This window comes from Mytilus edulis, chromosome 1 (genome assembly GCF_963676685.1).
Source record: "Mytilus edulis chromosome 1, xbMytEdul2.2, whole genome shotgun sequence".
In the NCBI taxonomy this organism is placed as follows: domain Eukaryota; kingdom Metazoa; phylum Mollusca; class Bivalvia; order Mytilida; family Mytilidae; genus Mytilus; species Mytilus edulis.
The window spans coordinates 14,497,459-14,522,670 of NC_092344.1; the positions used below are offsets into that span (position 1 = coordinate 14,497,459).

The 25,212-nt window shown below is 32.7% G+C and overlaps 2 protein-coding genes across 2 annotated transcripts in view; one reads left to right on the forward strand and one right to left on the reverse strand.

Moving 5' to 3' along the window:
* LOC139510435 (putative uncharacterized protein DDB_G0282133) overlaps positions 1 to 10,035 on the reverse strand; it is a 29,395-nt gene extending 19,360 nt beyond the window's left edge. Inside the window, exons 1-4 of the mRNA XM_071297021.1 lie at positions 9,877 to 10,035; positions 5,836 to 6,204; positions 3,504 to 3,581; positions 2,528 to 2,665 (exon numbers count right to left, since the gene is read on the reverse strand). Of these exons, the coding sequence (XP_071153122.1) occupies positions 2,528 to 2,665; positions 3,504 to 3,581; positions 5,836 to 6,204; positions 9,877 to 9,915 (624 nt within the window). The 5' untranslated portion in view covers positions 9,916 to 10,035. The remainder of the gene's footprint in view (positions 1 to 2,527; positions 2,666 to 3,503; positions 3,582 to 5,835; positions 6,205 to 9,876) is intronic.
* Positions 9,998 to 23,650, forward strand: LOC139510443 (4-hydroxybenzoate polyprenyltransferase, mitochondrial-like). Its single transcript, XM_071297029.1, has 8 exons — positions 9,998 to 10,074; positions 12,847 to 13,265; positions 13,902 to 14,068; positions 14,700 to 14,821; positions 15,974 to 16,059; positions 16,458 to 16,588; positions 22,397 to 22,585; positions 23,432 to 23,650. The coding sequence occupies exons 2-8, from the start codon at positions 12,854 to 12,856 to the stop codon at positions 23,582 to 23,584; spliced, it is 1,260 nt and encodes a 419-aa protein (XP_071153130.1). The 5' UTR covers positions 9,998 to 10,074; positions 12,847 to 12,853; the 3' UTR covers positions 23,585 to 23,650.
* Positions 23,651 to 25,212: the final 1,562 nt, after the last annotated feature.

Consider the following 25,212-nt stretch of genomic DNA (forward strand, 5'->3'; position numbering starts at 1 on the left):
TTATAGATAGAGATAAATTGTAAACAGCAATAATGTTCAGCAAAGTAAGATCTACAAATAAGTCAACATGACCAAAATGGTCAGTTGACCCCTTTAGGAGTTATTGCCCTTTATAGTCAATTTTTAACCATTTTTCATAAATCTAAGTAATCTTTTACAAAATCTCCACTGAAACTACTAGGCCACAATCATCTTTGGGGTATCTAGTTTGAAAAATGTGTCCGATGACCTGGCCATTCAACCAAGATGGCCGCCACGGCTAAAAATAGAACATAGGGGGTAAAATGCAGTTTCTGGCTTATAACTATGAAACCAAAGCATCTAGAGCAAATCTGACAAGAAGTTAAATTGTTAATCAAGTCAATATCTATCTGCCCTGAATTTTTCAGATGAATTGGACAACTGGTTGTTGGGTTGCTGCCCTCCAATTGGTAATTTTTAAAGAAATTTTGCCGTTTTTGGTTATCTTGAATACTATTATAGATAGCGATTAACTGTAAACAGCAATAATGTTCAGCAAAGTAAGATCTACAAATAAGTCAACATGACCTAAATGGTCAATTGACCCCTTAAGGAGTTATTGCCCTTTATAGTCAATTTTTAACAATTTTCATTAATTTGGTAAATTTATGTAAATTTTTACCAAATATAGTTCTCTGTTACTAATGGGCAAAGTTCATTATAGATATAGTTGTAAGAAGCAAAATCATTCAGTAAAGTAAGAACTTCAAACACATCACCATCACCAAAATACAATTTTGTCATGAATCCATTTGTGTCCTTTGTTTAATATGCACATAGACCAAGGTGAGCGACACAGGCTCTTTAGAGCCTCTAGTTTATGAATATAATTACACCTTAATGGCTTATGTAAGAATCCTGGGTTTTGATTGGTTGATAGCCAGTATATTTTTTACCAATTTACTGTTATCAAATGAATATCGTTCATTTTTTAACCCGCCTGGTTATCTGCAAAAAGGATATGCCTTTTTTACCCTCTCTGCCGGGGTATTTGCCAAAAAATACTTTATCCAACTGGACGCTTGTAATGTCACGATCATCAATGAGTTTTTGAAGGTTAACATTCAGTGTAATTAAACAGATATAGCATATGTTCTTGAGGCGTATTTGCGAAAAATACCAGTCTTGAGAATGAATTTCCCTCGCCTTACAGCTTGCGAAATTTAACATTCTCTCATCTGGTATTTTTTTTGCAAATACCCCTCCTTAAAATGATTTATCTGTTCAAAAACCAATCACCTGGAAACATAAAATCTAAAATTTATAAAAATCAAAAGGGAGCTCAAGTCAATAGTTTTAGACAGACAGACAGACAGACAGACAGACCAGACCAGACCAGACCAGACCAGACCAGGACAGGACAGGACAGGACAGGACAGGACAGGACAGACAGACAGACAGACAGACAGACAGACAGACAGACAGACAGACAGACAGACAGACAGACAGACAGACAGACAGACAGACAGACAGACAGACAGACAGACAGACAGACAGACAGACAGACAGACAGACAGACAGACAGACAGACAGACAGACAGACAGACAGACAGACAGACAGACAGACAGACAGACAGACAGACAGACAGACAGACAGACAGACAGACAGACAGACAGACAGACAGACAGACCAGACCAGACAAGACAGACAGACAGACCAGACAGCACAGACAGAACAGACAGACAGTATACACCCACTTTTTTAAAGCGGGGGTTAAAAATATAATCCCAAAGTCAACATAACATCATACATGTAGAGTAAAATTATGTCCACAGGAAGTTAACAGTAAAATGTGAAATTTTAGCTACAACTTTTTTTTGTGTGCATAATTTGTGTTTAAGTCAAAATCTTGAATAAATCCCATCTTGCCAATTTGAACCAGAGGAACGTTAGAATCAACAGCATGGAAGACATGAACATTGAATCAAGATCTTGTCAAGACTATGTTCTAGGAATTATGAAATCAAATCCCTGTGAAAATAACCTTTTTAATTTACGATTTATCTCCTGAAAATTATTTATCAATCAACTCTTTATTGTCAAAAACTTGACACAGTTTTATACCTAGTCATCATGGTCATGTTTCCTTTATGTTTAAAGCTTGAAACTATTTTAAGTCAAAGAGAGATAATAAGTTTATAAATTTCATGATGGATGACCATGTGAAAAGTTGTAATTGTTAGTCACTGAAAAGATGAAATTTATATAGATCATTCATTGGGACATTGGCTGTCAAATTTGTGTTCACTGATGTGACTCAAATTCTCATGTTGGATTTATAACATACATAAAACATAATTCAAACATGCACATACATGTATTACTCCAACCTGGATTTTCCTTTTGAGAAAATATGCTTAAGTCTTTTTATTTCAGTAAACTTTTTAAACATATAATATAATAATTCCTTATAACATAACAAATCTTACTTTTTGTCCATGTAAAGTAAAATAATTATATAACTTACTTTTTGTCCATGTAAAGTAAAATAATTATATAACTTACTTTTAGAAAGCTTGTAGCTATAGAGAATTTGACCATTTGTTCTCTACCATCCTCTCCAAGATCAATAAGTAATGTCTGCCAAGCCACCTCATTAAATACCTCCTCTCCTGACTGTGAACTCAAGATTACTGATTCATCCTATAATGATAAAATTTATATCTGAGTTAATAGTAGATTTTTTTGAAAATATGTAAGATACAATGAACATAGACCACTGTTGGGGATACTAGGGGGAGAGTCTAAACCCAAAGTCCCCACTCACTCTAAGTAGGCAAATTAAAAATATTGATGGAACACTAGTTAAGTATCAAAATCAGGATTTGACATTTTTTACTCCAAAATTGTAATTGTCGGGCAGGAGTAATTTTTTTATCCATGCAGAACTTAAAGCAAGAAGTACAGGTAAGAGAAACTGTTAATTCCTTTATGTATGTTTACATATGTCATCATGTTTTTTCCTGAAAAAGTATAGGGCTGTTAGGGAACACTATTTATTTTCAATTTTTTAATCATTTAAATCATTTGTGTTATCACTATCATTATGCAATTCTAATAACAAATATAAGAAGAATATGACTAAGGATACAGATGCCCCAAGTTAAAAAGGGGGATGAGTGTTCATGGTCTAAAACATTAAATGACTTACAACCCAAATACGAACTCTGTCTATGTGTTGTGGTTCTTAGCATTGCGTTTATGAGTTCATCAAATTTGGATGATGAGACAAACTTAAGACGTTAAAAATTAGAAAAATGTCAATGGAAAAAACTCTAGTACAGTAAGCTACTCACACCGACCAAATTTAAACTTTGTCTGTCTGTTTTGGTTCTTAGCATTGTGTATGAGTTTCATAAATTTGGGTGAGGAAAATTTAAGCTAGAGTGTGGAAATGAATATGGGATGGACAGATGGACCAGCAAACTTGTTTAATATCGTACTTTACAAATTTGATTATTTTTTTAAAGATTTGACCCACCTGTTGATGCAAGATCTCTGGGCTTGTTGACACTGTCTGCTTTTGTAACTGTTGATTGTCTTTTATGCTTCCTGGACTCTGAAAAACATATGAATTTTTATATTTAATTGAGAAATATAAAAAAACTAGAGGCTCTAAAGAGCCTGTGTCGCTTACCTTGGTCTATGTGCATATTAAACAAAGGACACAAATGGATTCATGACAAAATTGTATTTTGGTGATGGTGATGTGTTTGAAGTTCTTACTTTACTGAACATTCTTGCTTCTAACAATTATATCTGTAATGAACTTTGCCCATTAGGAACAGAGAAAAATATTTGGTAAAAATTTACATAAATTTACCAAATTAATGAAAATTGTTAAAAATTGACTATAAAGGGCAATAACTCCTTAAGGGGTCAATTGACCATTTAGGTCATGTGGACTTATTTGTAGATCTTACTTTGATGAACATTATCGCTGTTTACAGTTTATAGCTATCTATAATAGTATTCAAGATAATAACCAAAAACAGCAAAATTTCTTTAAAAATTACCAATTGGAGGGCAGCAACCCAACAACCGGTTGTCCAATTCATTTGAATATTTCAGGGCAGATATATATTGACTTGATTAACAATTTAACTCCTTGTCAGATTTCCTCTAAATGATTTGGGTTTCAGAGTTAAAAGCAAAAAACTACATTTTACCCCTGTTCTATTTTTAGCCGTGGTGGCCATCTTGGTTGGATGGCCAGGTCATCGGACACATTTTTCAAACAAGGTACCTCAAAGATGATTGTGGCCAAGTTTGAATTAATTTGGCCCAGTAGTTTCAGAAGAGAAGATTTTTGTAAAAGATAACTAAGATTTACGAAAAATGATTAAAAATTGACTATAAAGGGCAATAACTCCTTAAGGGGTCAACTGACCATTTCGGTCAAGTTGACTTATTTGTAAATCTAACTTTGCTGAACATTATTCCTGTTTACAGTTTATCTCTATCTATAATAATATTCAAGATAATAACCAAAAACGGCAAAAATTTCATCAAAATTACCAATTCAGGGGCAGCAACCCAACAACAGGTTGACCGATTCATCTGAAAATTTCAGGGCAGATAGATCTTGACCTGATAAACATTTTTACCCCACATCAGATTTCCTCTAAATGCTTTGGTTTTTGAGTTATAAGCCAAAAACTGCATTTTACCCCTATGTTCTATTTTTAGCCGTGGCGGCCATCTTGGTTGGTTGACCGGGTCACGCCACACATTTTTTAAACTAGATACCCCAAAGATGATTGTGGCCAAGTTTGGATTAATTTGGCCCAGTAGTTTCAGAGGAGAAGATTTTTGTAAAAGATTACTTATATTTATGAAAAATGGTTAAAAATTGACTATAAAGGGCAATAACTCCTAAAGGGGTCAACTGACCATTTCGGTCATGTTGACTTATTTGTAAATCTAACTTTGCCGAACATTATTGCTGTTTACAGTTTATCTCTATCTATAATAATATTCAAGATAATAACCAAAAACAGCAAAATTTCCTCAAAATGACCAATTCAGGAGCAGCAACCCAACAACGGGTTGACCGATTCATCTGAAAATTTCAGGGCAGATAGATCTTGACCTGATCAACATATTTACCCCATGTCAGATTTCCTCTAAATGCTTTGGTTTTTGAGTTATAAGCCAAAAACTGCATTTTACCCCTATGTTCTATTTTTAGCCATGGCGGCCATCTTGGTTGGTTGGCCGGGTCACCGGACACATTTTTTAAACTAGATACCCCAATGATGATTGTGGCCAAGTTTGGTTTAATTTGGCCCAGTAGTTTCAGAGGAGAAGATTTTTGTAAAAGTTAACGACGACGGACGACGACGGACGCAGGACGACGACGGACGCAGGACGACGGACGCCGGACGCAAAGTGATGGGAAAAGCTCACTTGGCCCTTCGGGCCAGGTGAGCTAAAAATGTAGCCATTGTGAGCATGGTGAATGATAGCTTATCTCCACAATTTCTTTATAATCTAAATGATTGTATTTTCATTGTCATCTAAAACATGGTGTACTATATAAATCATCATAGGTTAAATACCCATCATTGTATAACTTAATCAGGTGATTTCAGGATCACTTATTTAAGTGCTGGTGATGATGGCAATAAAAAATGTTAGCAAAAACAACTTAGATTCTTTAAAACTACTTTTAACTTAGTAAATTAATATGTAAAGTATAGTTGGTTAGTTTTTCCACGAGTGCCTATTATCTTAGTTAAGAAGGAGTGGTCAACTAGACATTCATATGCTTGAGGATACCAAACTATACTTGATTGCATAAGTTTCCTTACAATCCTTGGCAACAGTCCGGCAGGACCTGGGAATTTCCTCTTTGTTCTAACAGGAGTCTTTAGATGGCTTTCTTCATGCTGTCTAGTTTTACTCTGTCTTGTAAAATGACTTGCTGGTTCCTGGTTCTCTGTTACTACAATGTGCTGGGATACTGCTGGTACTCTAGCCTGTGTATGGTGTGTTTCACTTATCCTGGAATCTTGTCTTATTTCCTGTTGACAGTTTGTATTCTGAATCTGTTTCTCTGGTCTTAACCTTTTGTTAGATGATTGATGATCAGACTCAGAGGATAATCTTTTCATACAGCCACTAGCATTCCCATCCTTTGCAGGAGTTCTCCTATCTGTTATATCATCCAGTGGTAGGTCCTTAAACTAGAGGCTCTAAAGAGCCTGTGTCGCTCACCTTGGTCTATGTGCATATTAAACAAAGGACACAAATGGATTCATGACAAAATTGTATTTTGGTGATGGTGATGTGTTTGAAGTTCTTACTTTACTGAACATTCTTGCTTCTTACAATTATATCTATAATGAACTTTGCCCATTAGTAACAGAGAAAAATATTTGGTAAAAATTTACATAAATTTACCAAATTAATGAAAATTGTTAAAAATTGACTATAAAGGGCAATAACTCCTTAAGGGGTCAATTGACCATTTAGGTCATGCGGACTTATTTGTAGATCTTACTTTGATGAACATTATCGCTGTTTACAGTTTATCGCTATCTATAATAGTATTCAAGATAATAACCAAAAACAGCAAAATTTCTTTAAAAATTACCAATTGGAGGGCAGCAACCCAACAACCGGTTGTCCAATTCATTTGAATATTTCAGGGCAGATATATATTGACTTGCTTAACAATTTAACTCCTTGTCAGATTTCCTCTAAATGATTTGGTTTCAGAGTTATAAGCAAAAAACTACATTTTACCCTTATGTTCTATTTTTAGCCGTGGTGGCCATCTTGGTTGGATGGCCAGGTCACGCCACACATTTTTCAAACAAAGTACCTCAAAGATGATTGTGATTAAGTTTGAATTAATTTGGCCCAGTAGTTTCAGAGGAGAAGATTTTTGTAAAAGATAACTAAGATTTACGAAAAATGGTTAAAAATTGACTATAAAGGGCAATAACTCCTAAAGGGGTCAACTGACCATTTCGGTCATGTTGACTTATTTGTAAATCTTACTTTGATGAACATTATTGCTGTTTACAGTTTATCTCTATCTATAATAATATTCAAGATAATAACCAAAAACAGCAAAATTTCCTCAAAATGACCAATTCAGGGGCAGCAACCCAACAACGGGTTGACCGATTCATCTGAAAATTTCAGGGCAGATAGATCTTGACCTGATAAACATATATACCCCGTCAGATTTCCTCTAAATGCTTTGGTTTTTGAGTTATAAGCCAAAAACTGCATTTTACCCCTATGTTCTATTTTTAGCCGTGGCGGCCATCTTGGTTAGTTGACCGGGTCACGCCACACATTTTTTAAACTAGATATCCCAAAGATGATTGTGGCCAACTTTGGATTAATTTGGCCCATTAGTTTCAGAGGAGAAGATTTTTGTAAAAGATTACTTAGATTTATGAAAAATGGTTAAAAATTGACTATAAAGGGCAATAACTCCTTAAGGGGTCAACTGACCATTTCCGTCATGTTGACTTATTTGTAAATCTAACTTTGCTGAACATTATTGCTGTTTACAGTTTATCTCTATCTATAATAATATTCAAGATAATAACCAAAAACGGCAAAATTTCCTCAAAATTACCAATTCAGGGTCAGCAACCCAACAACAGGTTGACCGATTCATCTGAAAATTTCAGGGCAGATAGATCTTGACCTGATAAACATTTTTACCCCCATCAGATTTCCTCTAAATGCTTTGGTTTTTGAGTTATAAGCCAAAAACTGCATATTCCCCTATGTTCTATTTTTAGCCGTGGCGGCCATCTTAGTTGGTTGACAGGGTCAAGCCACACATTTTTTAAACTAGATACCCCAAAGATGATTGTGGCCAAGTTTGGATTAGTTTGGCCCAGTAGTTTCAGAGGAGAAGATTTTTGTAAAAGATTACTTGGATTTATGAAAAATGGTTAAAAATTGACTATAAAGGGCAATAACTCCTAAAGGGGTCAACTGACCATTTCGGTCATGTTGACTTATTTGTAAATTTAACTTTGCCGAACATTATTGCTGTTTACAGTTTATCTCTATCTATAATAATATTCAAGATAATAACCAAAAACAGCAAAATTTCCTCAAAATGACCAATTCAGGGGCAGCAACCCAACAACGGGTTGACCGATTCATCTGAAAATTTCAGGGCAGATAGATCTTGACCTGATAAACATATTTACCCCTTGTCAGATTTCCTCTAAATGCTTTGGTTTTTGAGTTATAAGCCAAAAACTGCATTTTACCCTTATGTTCTATTTTTAGCCGTGGCGGCCATCTTGGTTGGTTGACCGGGTCACGCCACACATTTTTTAAACTAGATACCCCAATGATGATTGTGGCCAAGTTTGGTTCAATTTGGCCCAGTAGTTTCAGAGGAGAAGATTTTTGTAAAAGTTAACGACGACGGACGACGGACGACGACGGACGACAGACGACGGACGACGACGACGCCGGACGCCGGACGCAAAGTGATGGGAAAAGCTCACTTGGCCCTTCGGGCCAGGTGAGCTAAAAAAGAAAAACTAAAAATAAGTAATAAATTATTATAATAGAAAGGCTTTAAAAATGATTTTGTCATATATAGTCATCAACATTCACCAAGTGCACATGAGTTGTAGTCTCATGAAAACAAGGGAATTTTAATAGGGTTTTTATTTATAGAAACATTTATTGATTATCCCTTTTTTTTCTATGTAGCATTTTTTTTATTTTTCATTTCTTTATTTTCAAAGATCAGCCGTTTTACATGTAAGCCTATGGAGCAGTCAATTACAAGACTGCAACCATTCGATTCTGAATGAAAACCAGAAGACTGGATGTTTCAATATGATTGTACATTATGGAATGAATTCTGAATTACAATACCAAATTTCTTCAGATATTATCAAGTTGCAGTTAATATTCATGTATTTACTTTTCAACTTGTAATACTATTAAATATTATTGATAATTGCTGTGCTTATGTTTCATGTGTTTAATGGCATGAATAATGTTCAGTTTAACGTCTTGTCTTGTACCCGTTTAAAAAGGGACATGCTGATTGTGCAAGTCATCAATATAAGCATGTGTTCGACTTGTGATTTTTTTCTTTATTACTGGAGTAAACATTCATTTTTTTAATCAATCTTTCCATTTGCTGCAAACGTAATTAAATAATGCAATCTGTCATCTATCTAGTTCTTCTGTCAGGTGTGTTAATCTACCTGTACAAGTGATTAATGATCTTTAGCCGGATATCCCTCAGAGCTTGAAAACTGTATCAAGAGTACCCTTTGGATTACAATACAATAACCTACGGGTTAATTGTTTATAGCTACTAACAAAAATGGCAGAGACTAGAAAGGGGGTCTCAATGTGGGGTTCCGATCCCGGATCCCGCTTACTGTTTTGTTAGATTCCTGTATCCCGCTTACACTATGTGCGTATGCAATTCTCATTTTTTTGTAATTTCCCGGGTCCCGCAAGACCTCATTTCGTTTTCACGACACAATAATTTGACCTTCACGTTTCACGCTAACGAAAAATCGGCAATCCCGCATCACGCTTAGACCCCAATGAGACCCACTAGAAAAAACACACAAATTTTGACATTGGCGGAAGATAATTTATTATTTAAGGTTTATCATAACAAATGGACACATATGGCCATATTTTCACTTGAAAAACCACTCTGTTTACAGACTTATCTGTGCAGTTTGGAAAGTTTTAAGGCATCCACTAGATATATATATATAAAAGTTAAATTTATTTTGCATAACAGAAAGATAATTAACTACCCCTAAAGTTACATAGGGACCATTAAAGTAAAACAAGGTCGAAAATTATAGTTAGTTTAATAAACAAACCTCCCAAAAGTTATCATCATCATCTGGAATTTCAAACATTTTGATTGAAAGATGGATCTTTAGTATTTAATTTCACCGCTCTTGCATCAATGTGTGTACTTTGTAAACTTCGTCACGAATAGTGGGGCAGAACACATATCCGGTTTTATTTTACAACCTTGGTCCTCACAGTTGGATTGCACTGTCAGCGTTGTCTGAGTAATAACTTACATATAATGACACGACTTATTTATAATAGTTAGAGACCAGCACGTGTAGCATGATTAACTCTGAAGGGAATCGTTTATTTTTTTTCTGTCAAAATCGCAGGGACCACTCACTTAATTATATGCCACGGGTCAAGTCGGACCAAGATCCGTCGGCCTAAAATCCCAACCAATATAAATTATAAAAAAGAAGATGTGGTATGATTGCCAATGAGACAACTGTCCCCCAAGAGACCAAAATGACACAGACATTAACAACTATAGGTCACTGTACGGCCTTCAACAATGAGCAAAGCCCATACCGCATAGTTAGCTATAAAAGGCCCCGATAAGACAATGTAAAACAATTCAACAAGAAAACTAACTGCCTTATTTAAATAAGAAATGAATGAATAACAAATATGTAACACATAAACAAACGACAACCACTGAATTACAGGCTCCTGACTTGGGACGGGCACATACATAAATAATGTGGCAAGACCAGTTGGGTCGGTTAATGAGACACTTCAGATCGTCTGTAAACTGTACGCTTACTGACTGTCAGTTGAGTTTATGATTTCATGCTGATGCAGCTTGACTTACAAAATATAAAGTATTACATGAGGCACAATCTGGATTTCGATCTAACCACTCATGTCAGACAGCCCTTACCAAATTAATTGACACCTGGCTCAAATGTATTGATAATGGTAATGTTGTAGGAACAGTCTTTCTAGATTTAAAAAAGGCATTTGATCTCGTTAATCACACCATTCTCTGCCATAAATTACATTTATACAAAGTCTCTTATCATTCAATAAAATGGTTTGAGTCGTACCTGTCTAATAGAAAACAAAAAGTGTGCTCTGGTAATACAGCCTCAGAATCTAAATGCATCAAATATGGGGTTCCCCAAGGGTCCATTTTAGGTCCCCTTTTGTTTGTCTTATTCATAAATGACATGACTTTAGAAGCCACTCATACAGCCATTGATATGTATGCTGATGATACAACACTTCATACATATGGAACAAATAAGGAAGTGATAGAAAGGAAACTAAATTACGATGCCAACACCATAAATAATTGGTGTCTGAACAATAGGATGGTTATAAATCCCTTAAAAACTACTTCTATGTTGATTGGAACAAATAAGAAAAGGACTATGCTAGGAAATGATATGAATATATGTATACAAGATAGCCCAATCACACCCGTTGAAATACAGAAACTTTTGGGTGTATATATTGACAAAAATTTGGACTGGAAATTTCAAATTGACTATGTATGTAAAAACTTAAGTTCTCGTATCGCACTGCTATCTAGAATTAAGAAATTTTTGGATATAAGTAGTAGAAAGCTGTTTTATAATGCTTATATTCTGCCCATATTTGATTTTTGTTGCTCAATATGGGGAAATTGCTATGAGGATGGATATAACAAAATTCTTAAAATGCAGAAAAGAGCTGCAAGGATTATACTTGATGCACCAATACTAACACCTAGTATAAATTTATTTAAAGAGCTAAAGTGGTTGAATTTCAAATCTAGAATTTCCTATCATAAACTTATTCTTGTTCATAAAATTCTAAACGATAAAGCACCTGATTACTTAAAGGAACTCTGTTGTCCAATTGTTAACCTACATAGTAGAAATCTAAGGTCATCTGCAAATAATAATTTAGCTGTTGTACGACCGAACACAAATTCAATGAAGAAATCTTTTGCATATAGCTCATCTATACTTTGGAATAAACTACCAAATGAACATGATGAAATAAAATGTTGTGAAAACCTGGACACTTTTAAACAAAAATGTGTTGATTTCTTGACTATAAATGATTTATAACAACTTACTCAAATATTCTAATGATTTGTATGTTATGTATATATATGAATTTATTTTTCTCTTGTTCTACAGACAGTTTATAGTTAGTATGAATAGTGCATTTACATAATATGTTAGAAACTGTAAGCTTTGTAATATTTGTACTGTTTGTTCTTTGTGAGGGCCTCAAGGTAGATTAGCGAAAGCTAATTGAGTCACCCTCTTTAAATAAAGTCATTACTTACTTACTTACTTACTTACTTATGTTTTACATTAAACAAAAAAATCCAAGTATTATAAGAATAAGAATATTTTATTTCCAATTAACAGAAACCTATAAAGAGCTTTCATCACATACAAGTATATAAGATTATACAATCTTTACAATATTATATTGTTTGTTTCATTTTTGTCAAACATTTGTACACTACCTGCCACGAATTAGCCTAAATGTGGTGCTTAAAAGTGGTGTGCAAAAACCAAAAATCAAATCAAATTGTACACTACCAATGTGAATTAGGAGATAACTGTATTGTATTTTAAGCTCCGACGGCATCAATTGGGGATTTGATGGTCGCAAATTAAGTTTACTGGCGACGCTAATACATCATTACATGTTTATATAACATGTATAAAATAATGAATAAAAGAACTGAAGTTATGGGGTTGTGAGCACATACATGTAGTGATGTCTATAGGTTTCAAATGATGTTTGTTGAGTTAGAGTTACTTCCCTTGGCAATGCTGAAGGGATAAACAAAAGTCTTACAAGAGATTCTTACTACTACTAGATTGTAGTAATGAATATTAAAGCAGGTCCAACAAAAATGAAATTGTTTAGAAAAGTCCTTTTCTATAGTCTAGCACTCAGTATAACAAGTTGAAGTTAGATGTAGGAATAAAGTTGAAATATTATTTTGTTTAAAGGTAAAAATATTTTATGTATCTTTTCAGGTTCAAGATGAACATTTCAAAAAGTGTTTTGCTATTGAAAAGCAGAACAAGCAAAAGTGTATTATATGTTCATAACAGAATAAATGTGTCTTTGTCATCATGCTGTCAGTGTTTACATAACCAGAACAATAATACATTCAGCCAATCAAGGAAGTTCTCTAGTGGATACCATTTCAGTCATAATAAACTAAATGGTAGAAAATTTTTGCAACCAAATTTCTTTCTAGAACAATCTTTAAAAACTTCATTTACTGGTATCAGACAGCACAACTTTCCTCCAGATGGCAGCTGTTTTAAAGGGAAGGATGTTTATAGGAAACAAACAAGAAACTTGAGTGTAACACCAAAAGCTATTTTAGATGCATCACCAAAAAGTTTACAGCCATATCTGAGACTTATCAGATTTGATAAACCAATAGGTAATTTCTCATTTACCATGTTTACTGTAAATTCAGAAATTGTTGCGTGTATTTATATTGCTTTTTTGTCATTTTAGACTGAAATGTGATTTATTTTTTTTGAGATATTCATAAAAATCATGTAAGATTCATATATAAAGAAAAAAAAATAATGTGAGTTTTAATTATTGGGATTATAATCCTGTCACATTTTTTCGCAATACATGTAATAAAAATATTGCAATTATTTCTGAATTTACAGTAATTTAAAAAAAAAAACTTGATAATTAATATAAGTATTTTCATGACAACACACAGTCATGCTTATTAGGCATCATTAATTTAAACAGAAAAACAATGGAACAGTTGTTTACAATTCAAGATAGCGACAGAAGTGTGAATATGATTATTTAAAAAATTTAACAAAAAATTATTGGGGACAAAATCATCAAAATGACATGTAAAACTATTCATGCTATTGGAGACAAAATCATCAATCACAAAGTCCAATGAAGTCAGCCACTGTATTGTGATGTCCAGGTACAACAAACATTACAAATGCTGGCTATAAAATTATTTTAATGATAATTTTTGGTCTAATTTGAAAGTGACATGTATACAAATACAATTATAACTGGTGTCAGTGACTTATTTTAGGAACTTGGTTGTTGTACTGGCCATGTACATGGAGCATAGGTTTAGCTGCAGCACCAGGTCATCTTCCTGACCTTTGGCTTTTGACCTTGTTTGGAGCAGGTGCATTCTTCATGAGAGGTGCTGGCTGTATTGTTAATGATATGTGGGACAGAGATATTGATAAAAAGGTGAATGATAATGACTACATTTGAAAAAAAAATAAAAATATGTGCACATCAGTCCCATTGTATTGACAATGTGGCCAAATGAAAAGGGTGGATTTGACAAGGGGGTTACAATACTATTTCCCTTTAGGGAAATGACCCTTTAACCAGTGGGAACTTTTAAGAGGGACTGTAGTTTTGACTCTTTACATTTGATAATTTCCACTGATCAAAGAAACTGATAGTGTAGGTGGGGCAATTGTATGCTATGGACATATTCTTGTTTTGCTATGTGATTTCATACCTCTTTTTTTCCACCTGAAACAGGCTTCAATGAAACAAATTAAAGCTTGCTTTACCTTAATCATGTTAATGGTCCAATACCAATGACATGTATATGGGATTAATCTGATCCACAACCCTGGATATCTCTTATTTAGTTGTATCAGATCTCTCCCCAATGTTAACATTTACTTGTCAGATCCTAACCTGAAAGTAATTGATGTAAAAGAATGTCCAAATTTGATATTTTTGAATATGGCATGTAAAACAACAGAGACAAAATCATCACTATATTTTGATATACAACAAATGCTAGTCTGACATAGATATAATAGTGAATTTATATGAAGGAAGAAAATTTATTGTTAAACAGGTTGAAAGAACCAAACTTAGACCTTTAGCCAGTGGAGAATTAACGTACTTCCAGGGTTTGTGTTGTCTTGGTGGGATGTTGTCTGTTTCACTAGGAATACTTCTACAGTTAAATTGGTACAGGTATGTAACTTTGTGTTTGTCCATTCATATTGCAGAAAAACAGTATTAAAACATGAGATTCGTATGTCCAATAGCCATAAAGTTGGTAAAAAATATTAAAAAGGCCCAATATCTGCGTGCACATCATTGTATTTGAAATAACAAAGGAGAATACACATGAAAATAGACATTTTCAGTTCAAGGACTTCACAGTTATTAGGTCTGAAGAAAGTCAACTAGAACAAAACTCAGCGGTTTAATACTAACTGATTGTGTACAAAGATACTGAAAGTCAGCTTAATATTTACCTGTATTTCTATAAAAAATGTACATTTGGTGGCCTTCGGCTGTTATCCAATTATCAGTCAGAGCTCAGACATAAATAAGTCTGAATCTGCTTTTGACTCATAGAGGTCTAAATTTGTAAGTTTTAGGATTTGTCTCCCTTTAATGTAAGACAAAATACGACTTAAATAAGTCAAATATTGTTAAACAAGAAATACCGTAATTGACCAGAATCAAAAAGTTGCAAATATCGACTTCTACAAGTCGATGAGTGATCAAAATTGGTTAACTTTAAGACCCACGCATATTTATAAGGAGGTCATGCATCTAAATCCAATAATGGCAACATTGAAAGCCAATGCTTTGTCTTCTAAAGAAAAATATGAATGAGAGTCTAAAAAATCGGAGATAATGTTAATAAACCTTACAATGCAACCACCTGGAATCACACTTAATGAGGTAAAACATCTTGTGTTTAGTAAGGATGTTCAATAAGATAATTAAATACAGATAACTTAAGTTCTTGTGAACTCTCATACAGGTTTTTGCTGTCATAGGTGTTGTAGTTTGGCCACAAAGTAACATTAAGTTTTTTCACCAAATAAATAGACCTAAACAAGTCTGTCATTTTCTGACTTAGATAAGTCTAAAATTGAAACTACATTTTTATAATAAATACATGTTTCGACTTATTTAAGTCAAAAACAGAAATCGACTTGTTTATGTCTGAGCTCTGACTTATCTGGTTATTGAGTTGGGTTGTTGTCTCTTTGTCATATTCCCATTCTCCATTTTGTGTTAGATTATACTGGGTCTTCATGAATAGAAAGTATAATTTTAATAGTAAAGCTGTAGATACAAACATTTCATTTGTTATTTTGTTGACAGTGTTGTATTGGGAGCAGCTTCCATGGTCCTGGTCGTTACATATCCACTTGCAAAGAGGGTAACATTCTGGCCACAGGCAATGTTAGGTAAGTATGGCAATTAAAGTTTGCTGTAAATATATATAAAATAACAGAGAATTGGTTGCAACAAAACCAAACTTACAAAGTTTTAATACATCAAAAATATTTGTGTTTACTTACATTTTCAAGGTAATTATGATCATTGTAAATTATAGAAGACAATTTAATTTGACTGAAAATTAAAAAGCACAGTATAACTGTAATGTTGTTCAGAATTGATATTCAAGCATTATTAAGAAAACATGCAACAAGACTGTAATTTAACTACTCAATAAAAGTAGCTTTAAAACCATTACATAAATATTTTTTTCTGATAAATACTAGAAAAATGGTATTGTTAATTCTATAAAATGATTTATTACATTTGTATATTTAAGTGTAAACATGCCAGTTTTCTATTTTAGGAGTGACTTTAAATTGGGGTGTTCTGATAGCCTGGTCTGCAATACAAGGAAGTATTCAAACACCAGTTGCTTCCCTTTACTTAGCCTCTGTTTTGTACACAATGATCTACGATTCCATTTATTCCCATCAGGTACCTAACAGTTGTAGTACTTTAATGTTGCCTTGGATATAGTAAACTTTCATTGTAGTCTTTTGAATCACAGGCAAAAATTCTAGATGTAAGTTTTTGTCCAAGATGGTCGGTTAAAATTGGTCGTTAGCTTATCAAAGTGTAAATTTTTTCCCCCAAGGTTGTGCCATACTTTTGATAAAATATAAACAGGAAGTTCCACAGTCTGTTTGTTGTATAAGCATGAAGCATGATTATCTTTTTTTTGCAACTTATTTTGATCTGCTAGCTCCTTTAACTTTTCTGCTAATGTAATGCACAGATTCTTTTCTCATATTTAATAAACTATGTATTATAATGCTTGTGATATAATACTTTGCTACATATCAGAAAGACAATTTGATTCCTAAAATATTCCACTAACAATAAAAGTATGCTCCAACAATTATGTACTACTGTTAATACAAAAAAGTGTCATATGTTTGATATAAATAAATACGGTGGGAGAAGAGTTAACTAAGGGGTAGATAAACTTGCATACTTATGATTGAAGATATACTCTTAATCTTGTAACTCAATTGAGGAAAATATAAAAGGGTAATTATTCTTAAGGGCAACACAATAAAACTATTATGACATCAAAGAATATCCACTTCTCAGCATTTTCATAAAAATGCATATATTTGCCACTTTTTATGTACCCTATAGCTACTAGTTTTTTATTTGCAGAAATGAATCTGTCTATTTGACTGAATCTTCTGTTATGTTCTTGAATGTCATACGTGTCAAAACTAAGGGCAGTTCCTTTCGAATAATTGTGGAAGGACAGAGTTTTATTTTTGAATATGGGTCATTTATGATTGCATGTCAATTGGATGTATATATAAGTTAGATTACTCAACAAAAATATGATGAAGTAAATAAGTTGTGATGATTGTGGTAAAGTGCTTTTGACTCCAATCTTAATTGGCTAGGATTGCCAAAGGTGGATGGTTCTCTCTGAGTTCTCCAGTTTCTTCCACCAATTAAAACTGGCGCCCATGATATAACCAAGTCTGCTGAAAGTGGGGTTTAACACAAATCAATCAAACAATCAATTAATCAACCTAAGCATGTTCATAAATTTAATTACAAAAAATGTTATCCTTTCTTTTGGCCTTAAATCCTGTTAGTAGTATTAAAAAGATATTTGAAAATAATTACAACTCGTACGTGATGTAATGTCCTGATCAATCAAGCATTGTAATGCAGAATTCATATGATTTTGGGATATTTATTCTATCCTTTTTTTTTTTTAAAGTATATAATCATATACATTTACTCTTTTGTTGTTGTAAATATTCTTCTTTTATAATAATCTGTAAACATTTACTGTTAAATCAGAAATGATTGCACTTTTTGGAGAATAGACAAAAATGCAAGATTTATCATTGCGATTTCAGAAAATCTCCATAACAAATGAGTTTATCAGATATCAAAATGTGAGTTCATATTATTATGATACTCATCTACTCACATTATTGGCCATCAAATAATCTAGCAAAAATTTCTGCATTTACAGTAAATGGTATTGATTATTTCATTGGCCTCCAAATCCTTCTTGTGGGAATGTGCTGGATACCCCACTGGAAATTTTGTCAAGTTGATCATTGTTATAACCCTATTAACTGATATAAACAAAACCTCACTGGACATTCAGTCTTGTAAATGATAATTTTACTGATTTAGTGTAAATTTCAGATATTAACTTAGTATAAAATTAAACTGATATGAAAGCTTCAAATGTGATGTACATGTACTTTCATGAAAATATTTTTAAATAAAATGATTTAAAATGTGTGATTATAACATTGCATCATAGAAGTAGATCTTTGCTTGCCGCTTTTGGCCATAGCTAGTCCAAATGACCAATATTAGCTGTTTCCATCACTTGTTGTCTGTTCATTCTTTTCATGCTAATGCAGTGTTCATTTACTTGTAAAACAGACATTTCCCCCAGAAACCACTAAACCATTGCATCCAAATAAAACAAAAAGACAAATCAGCAGCTCACTGATATTTTAACTTCTGAATGTGAGTTGATATATTTGCAAACAAAAGGTTCCAACTATTCCTCTTAAATATTGATAATAGAAAATCGATTAAAAATCATTAAAAAAAAAGTAGTAATAAGCCAGTGGTTATCAAACTTTGATTAAAGGCAGATGTTTTCTCCATGAGAACTCAAACTACCAACGATTTAGGTGACCTCTTCTACTTAAAAAAGATAAAGGCATCAAAAATTTATTCCAAAAAAATATATTTTTTGCAGAATTGACGCATTTTTTTTTGTTTAATTTTGTTGTTGTTGTCTATAATTTACCTAGCATCTTGCATATTGATTTTTGAGGTTGTGAAAATACTAAAAGGACAAAAATAACTTAATCCTCCAATTATCAATTTCAATGTCAGAATATTAAATGCAACAAAGATCAGCTCTCAACCAAAAAGCTCTTCAGCAATTCTGAGTGTTTTGTGGAATATATATAAAAAAAAAATATAAATGTGGGACTCTGAGGCGCGATGGGGGTGCTTAAGTGCGATGGTCTACGCCAAAGTGTGATGGTCTATTTGACGCATGATCGCTAGTTTAACCTCTTTTCTACAGACGTTCACTTATCATATAAGTAGATGTTTAAATGGTTTGTTTTTTAAAATTCGTTATTGTCTATGGCCGTCCTTAATTCAGTTCAAACAAGTTCATGTGAATCAACAATGAACTTTAATTTTTTTTAACTGGTCCTTGTCAAAACTATGTTAATGACATACCCTTGTAACCGGTTTTGACTGATTTTAATTCAGTTTCATACTAAATGAGATATCATACTCTTTGATTTTCTACAACGTACGAAGGTGCGTGACATGGATTTCCCTCAATACATTTGAGTCTGCATACAAACATTCTTCATTATAAAACTAGTATTATAAACGAAATGTTCATGAGACAAACAACGTATAGATAAAATGATAATGCAGAATTATGTACACATGTTAAACAGAAACTTTTGTAGATTTCCCTAGTTTATGTTGAACCACTAGTGGTAAGTCAAAGATATTTGGTATGCAGTTGTCTAAGTATTGGCACATCTCATTACCATGGAGATTATTTGACCCTGCCCCCTCAGTTACGGTCTATTGACTTTGAAATTTTGCTCATTTTTCATGTATTAGTTTCTGATTAGGTCAGTTTATGGGAAACCACTTGTGGTAGGTTAATGATAATTAGTATGCAGTTGTATAAGCATTTATCTATCTCATTTCCATGGAGATTATTTGGCCCTGCCCCCTCAGTCAAGGTCTATTGACCCTGAAACTTTTGCTCAAGTTTTCATGTATTAGTTTGTGATTAGATTGGTTTATGGAGAACAACAAGTGGTAGGTCATTAAATTTGGTATGCAGTTGTATTAGCATTGGCACATCTCATACCATGGAGATTATTTTCCTCCTCTATTTTACATTAACTTATACATCAACAAGAAAAGCATATCAAATGCCGTTTGTGTAGACCATCGCACTTCGACGTAGCTATCATCAAGAAAGCATCACAATGACACTATCGTACTTCGGCATCAAATCATCGCATCTCAGCGTGACCATCACGGTTCGGAGTACCATCGTGGTTCAGAGTCCCACATATATATATATTTATATTTCTTTTTGTGAAAGATGAACTGATTTTTTTTTTATCTAAAATTCTGCATTTTTGAAAAACAATAATAATTTGTCAAGGCATTTTTATAAAGAGCTATTTTGCAGCTGTATGAGCAATACTTGGAGCCCAAGTGACCAAATTCCTCATCTTCATTTTGGAGGAGAAATTGATTTTTGAAGTTGAATTGTGATTTTAAGGCACATTGAAGTTGAATATCATAAGAGCACATAAAAGCACTAAAATTCTAAATTAACCATGTGGTATCTGGTACTATCTTCTGTAACACAACTTGGAATGGTCACTTAAATGGAATCATCAATTTGCTATGGCTATTCAGGACACCCCATTAGAGACCAGTCCTAATTTGTAGCTCAGTAATTTGCTTGGCTTTCTTATCATTTACATGCATATTTGTTGTTAGGGTTAACCTTCAACTATGGGACTATGTTAGGTTGGGCTGCAGTTACAGGCGGGATAGATTGGACCGTTGTTCTTCCCCTTTATATTGGCAGTATGGCATGGACTCTTTCCTATGACACAATATATGCTCATCAAGTGAGTAAGATATACAACTTATAGATTTGGTTTCTGTTCTCCTGGCACTTATTTTGGTTTGTTATTTCTAGTTTGTTGTTTGTTTAAAGCAGGTAAGTGATTCAGTTATCAGATTTTTATTATCAATTCAGTTATTTTTAAATACTATAGTATGATGGTTTTGATTTTTCTGTTTTATTTTGTATTTTTATTTAAGAGATCCTTTAGAAATTGTAATAAATAAATTCAATACAGTTTACAAATTAAAAAATATATTTGTATTTTGAATGAAACAATTTCTTGTCTTAGATTTTAAAGTTAAAAAAAATCTACTATAATCAACCACATTTTTTTTATACATAATCTTAAAATGTCTTGTTTGTTCAGAAATATCTCGTCTTCCTACCTCAGCACATCACAGATTAATACCTGTACCCATAATATATTGTATGTAAACCCTGATAGTGTGCTTTATAGCAGTGAAACAACACATGGGATTGAAATTCTCACAAAATAAAAAAAATCTGATTATTTATAATGTATTTGTAAAAAGTTCACCTGCATAATCAGGTCTAATATTGCAAGTTCAGCGTTCTGTAGGTAAGTATACAATCAATTTGGAAGTACTTCAACTTTAACAAACCTACACAATGTTGAAAAATTCAGGAGAAAAGACTGGAGAAAGGTAATTTTATATAGTCTGACTGGGTATGTACGGTAAACACATTTAAAAAAAGGGTATATCAACTTGTTATCATCCTGTGTATGCATGTAATACTTGCAGCTGGATACTTATCACCATCAAATCTTTTAATCAATTTGAATGACTATTTCAGAGCTTTACCTTTTGCATAGGATTCCTTTCAGAGTAAATCTACTTTTAAGTAATTGTTAGGGCATATTTTCTTTTATTGTTTGAAGGCATTTTTTTCTGCACATTCCCTGACATTCAGCATAGTTGCCTTGTGGAAGCAGTTTTACCTTATGTGTTAGTCATAACTCATAAGTTTGATCCTTGGCTATTATGATTACTTTTAAATGTTTCAAAACTGATATGCACTCATTTTATTGGTTGCTTTTATTAACTCTGGACTTGATGTAAAGAAGATGAAAATGCTGAAAAAGCTTCGAAGCTTTTATTTTATATGATTGGTAAAAAAACTAAATTTTGATGTCAACACTCAAGTAACATAACCTCTCTGTAAAGAACAAACAATAAAAGAGCAGCTCTTAATCAACAACTTGTGTTCCTATTAAGAAATGCTTTTACAGCCCTATAAAATTATTCAAAGAAGCTAAAACTATGAAATAAGAGTTTTATCAAGCTTGGTGTTTGTCAACCTATGTCACTGATAAGCATGATGTGCAGTCAAAGCTTTTGTATTCAATAAGGAAATAAAATATAATATTGAAATCCTAATGAAACATACATGTAATGTACTGTTTTATTTTAGTATGAAATGATTTATAAGCTTTAGTGATTGATATACATTTGTATATAACTATATTATATATACTTTAATACTAAATACTTCAACATACTGTACAATATTTCAGAACGTATCAATAAAAAGTCATTTCAATAAGACTAATTTTTTTTCAGGATAAATATGATGATATGCTGATTGGGGTCAAATCAACAGCATTGAAATTTGGTGATAAGACAAAGCATTGGTTGACTGGTTTTGGAACTATAATGATTGGAGGTTTGACATTGACTGGGGTAGCATTAGATCAGACCTGGCCGTACTATACTGGTGTATCAATAACTGCTGCTCATTTAGCATATCAGGTAAGTTATGTAAACAATAGCAGTAGATCTGAGATCAAGAGATGGGCAATTCCATATAAGGTTACCAATGGATCACCCCTAAATAATTCCTCTGCTACAATTTTCTGATACTTTGCCAGTATGTAGATTGACCATGCTTTTTCAAATATATTATTATAAGTATGTGTCACCATGTTATTTTTCAAGCTTAAAGCTGTACAAAATTGAGCTTGTGCAAAAAATCTCAACTACGCACAGATTAGTCATGGAAAATACTATTTTATGAACAGAAAGAAATCTATCAGATAAAATATAAGAAGATAGGGCCTTTTGTCTGATTTTTAAAACACTGTCTATTGTTTAGATATTTAAATTCTCTGTTGCTGCAATATAGCCTTTTTGTATTGATATGCCGTTAAGAAATCACTTACCAATCAATCAATCAAAATAACCATAGTAGATCATAGAAAACAGGAGTTGCAATAACTGCACATCTGGTAGTCTGATATAAACCATAATATACTGGTTTGGCACAAGTAATAAAGCATGTCCAGTAGTCTTTTAGAAGATAAGTTAAATACTGTTAAATTGAAAACAGCATAAAACAAATTCTGCTTTAAAAAGAATATATATATATCATCTGTTTATTTTATTAGCACATTGCACGATTATATGGGGATGTTGCTAGACAATCAAGAGAATTAACTCTGGATAAGGTATTAATGATATTTATGGAAAACACCAAATTATTATTTTACACACCTTTTTAGTTAAAATAAAGTTGTGAAATGTGAAATCATAATCTTTTGTAGTGTCTTGAAATTTCCTGTAGCCTATCTAATATGCAATTGTTTTTATTTTTTTCAGTTATATACAGTAGATTTGAACAATGCGGATGATTGTGCTGCAAAATTTAGATCTAATACAGGACTCGGTTTTGTGATGTTTATCGGCATAGTTACTGGAACATTGATGAAAACACAGAAAAATAAAAATGATCAACTTGATAATGTAGAATGAAATGGTTATCTTGAACTTGTTATTTTTTTCTATATTTTATATGACAATGTAACAATATATTTTTAAGGTTTGAGTTCAAAGAAATGTTTCCGATAGATATAATACTTTTGTTATTAAGAGCACCAATGAGAAATACAGTCAGCTGAGCATAATGTATGATAGTAGTATATGGGTGAATCATGGTTGTAAATGAAATATATATATTTATTGTGTCGTCATTTTATATGTTTACAAACTTGAATGAATTTACAATAAAATTAAAATTTATCATAAAGTTGTTTTTTTTGCTGACAGTAGTATTCACATACCAAGAAATAAAAGAGGTTTACAAAGACGAGACAGCAAATTAGCAATAATAGCAACGAAATAAGCTCATCCAGTGGTTGTCAGTATCCAACAGGTGCTTAAACCAAAGAAAAAACTATGCTTGCTTAAAAGAATGTGCAAAAGGAATTTACAATGATCAGAAAATATCAAATCAGACAAACCAGAGATGTAAGACTTCTTTCTATATTCCTGAGCTGCTATACAACCATATGCATTTAGTAGAAAAGTTTTAAAACATCTCAAACATCTCCTGATTATCAGGTATCTAGATCAAAAGAAAAACAATTTAAAAAAAACAAACTTCAAAGTGCAAATCTCTCCTTTGGAAGGCACAAACCTTACATTGGTCAGAAGGAACAAGAAGTTGTGCTAAGAATACCCAAGTATCAGAAAATAGGAAGTAGGTGTTCTACATATAACAAAAGCACTCATCACTATCAGGCTACTGACCAAATAGGAAATATTCTGGTTAGTGATTCTTAAGAAAAGTTTGATGAAAATATTTGTTTTCTTTCGTCTTATTGAACAATTCCCAAGTATCAACAAAAAAGAAATACTCCTATGTGTCTTGCAGGTAAGAGATTTACTTACACAATAGAACTTGTCACTATCAAGATGCTGACTTTATATTAAGTCACTCTATTCAATAGTTCCGCCAAATTGTATGACAAAAGGTGATTGCAATATAGACCCTAGTCCTGGAGTGAGGATAAATGAAATGATACCTTTGTTTTCATTCTATTCTTTTCTCAAAAGATACCCACATTTAAAGAAAATTATGCTTTAATAATATTTACGGAGTCTTTAAATACAATAGCTAGTTGCACTGTCAATAAAAAATAATGTAGGCATAAATTTCTCAAGATGTGTCTTTATGAGATGAACAATAATTATCATATCTGGGAACCAGTATGTAAACAAAACAAAATATCTATGAATATTATATATCTCTCTAAAAGGGTCATGGTTTGTGAAATAGTTGTATTTGGTGTACAGCAAAAAGACTACTATACCGTTGTCTGTCCGTCCGTCTGTCCGTCGTCCACACTTCGGACAATAACTCAAAAACACTTTCACCAATTTCCATGAAACTTAAGTGAATTGTTTATATCTATTGACGTTAGCTCCCTTTCGTTTTTTTTTAATTTCAGATTTTAAGTTTTGGATTTATGGGGCTTTATTCATAAAAAAAAAAGGGGGGATTTTCAACACTTCGGACAATAACTCAAAAAGACTTTCACCAATGTCCATGAAACTTTGGTGAATTGTTTATATCTATTGATGTAAGCTCCCTTTCAATT

Excerpts from the sequence above, each read along its gene's own strand:
- LOC139510443 (XM_071297029.1), top strand. The coding sequence starts at position 12,854 with ATGAACATTTCAAAAAGTGTTTTGCTATTGAAAAGCAGAACAAGCAAA. Across the intron at positions 13,266-13,901 it reads CAGATTTGATAAACCAATAG|GAACTTGGTTGTTGTACTGG; the intron begins GTAATTTCTCAT and ends GACTTATTTTAG. Across the intron at positions 14,069-14,699 it reads ACAGAGATATTGATAAAAAG|GTTGAAAGAACCAAACTTAG; the intron begins GTGAATGATAAT and ends ATTGTTAAACAG.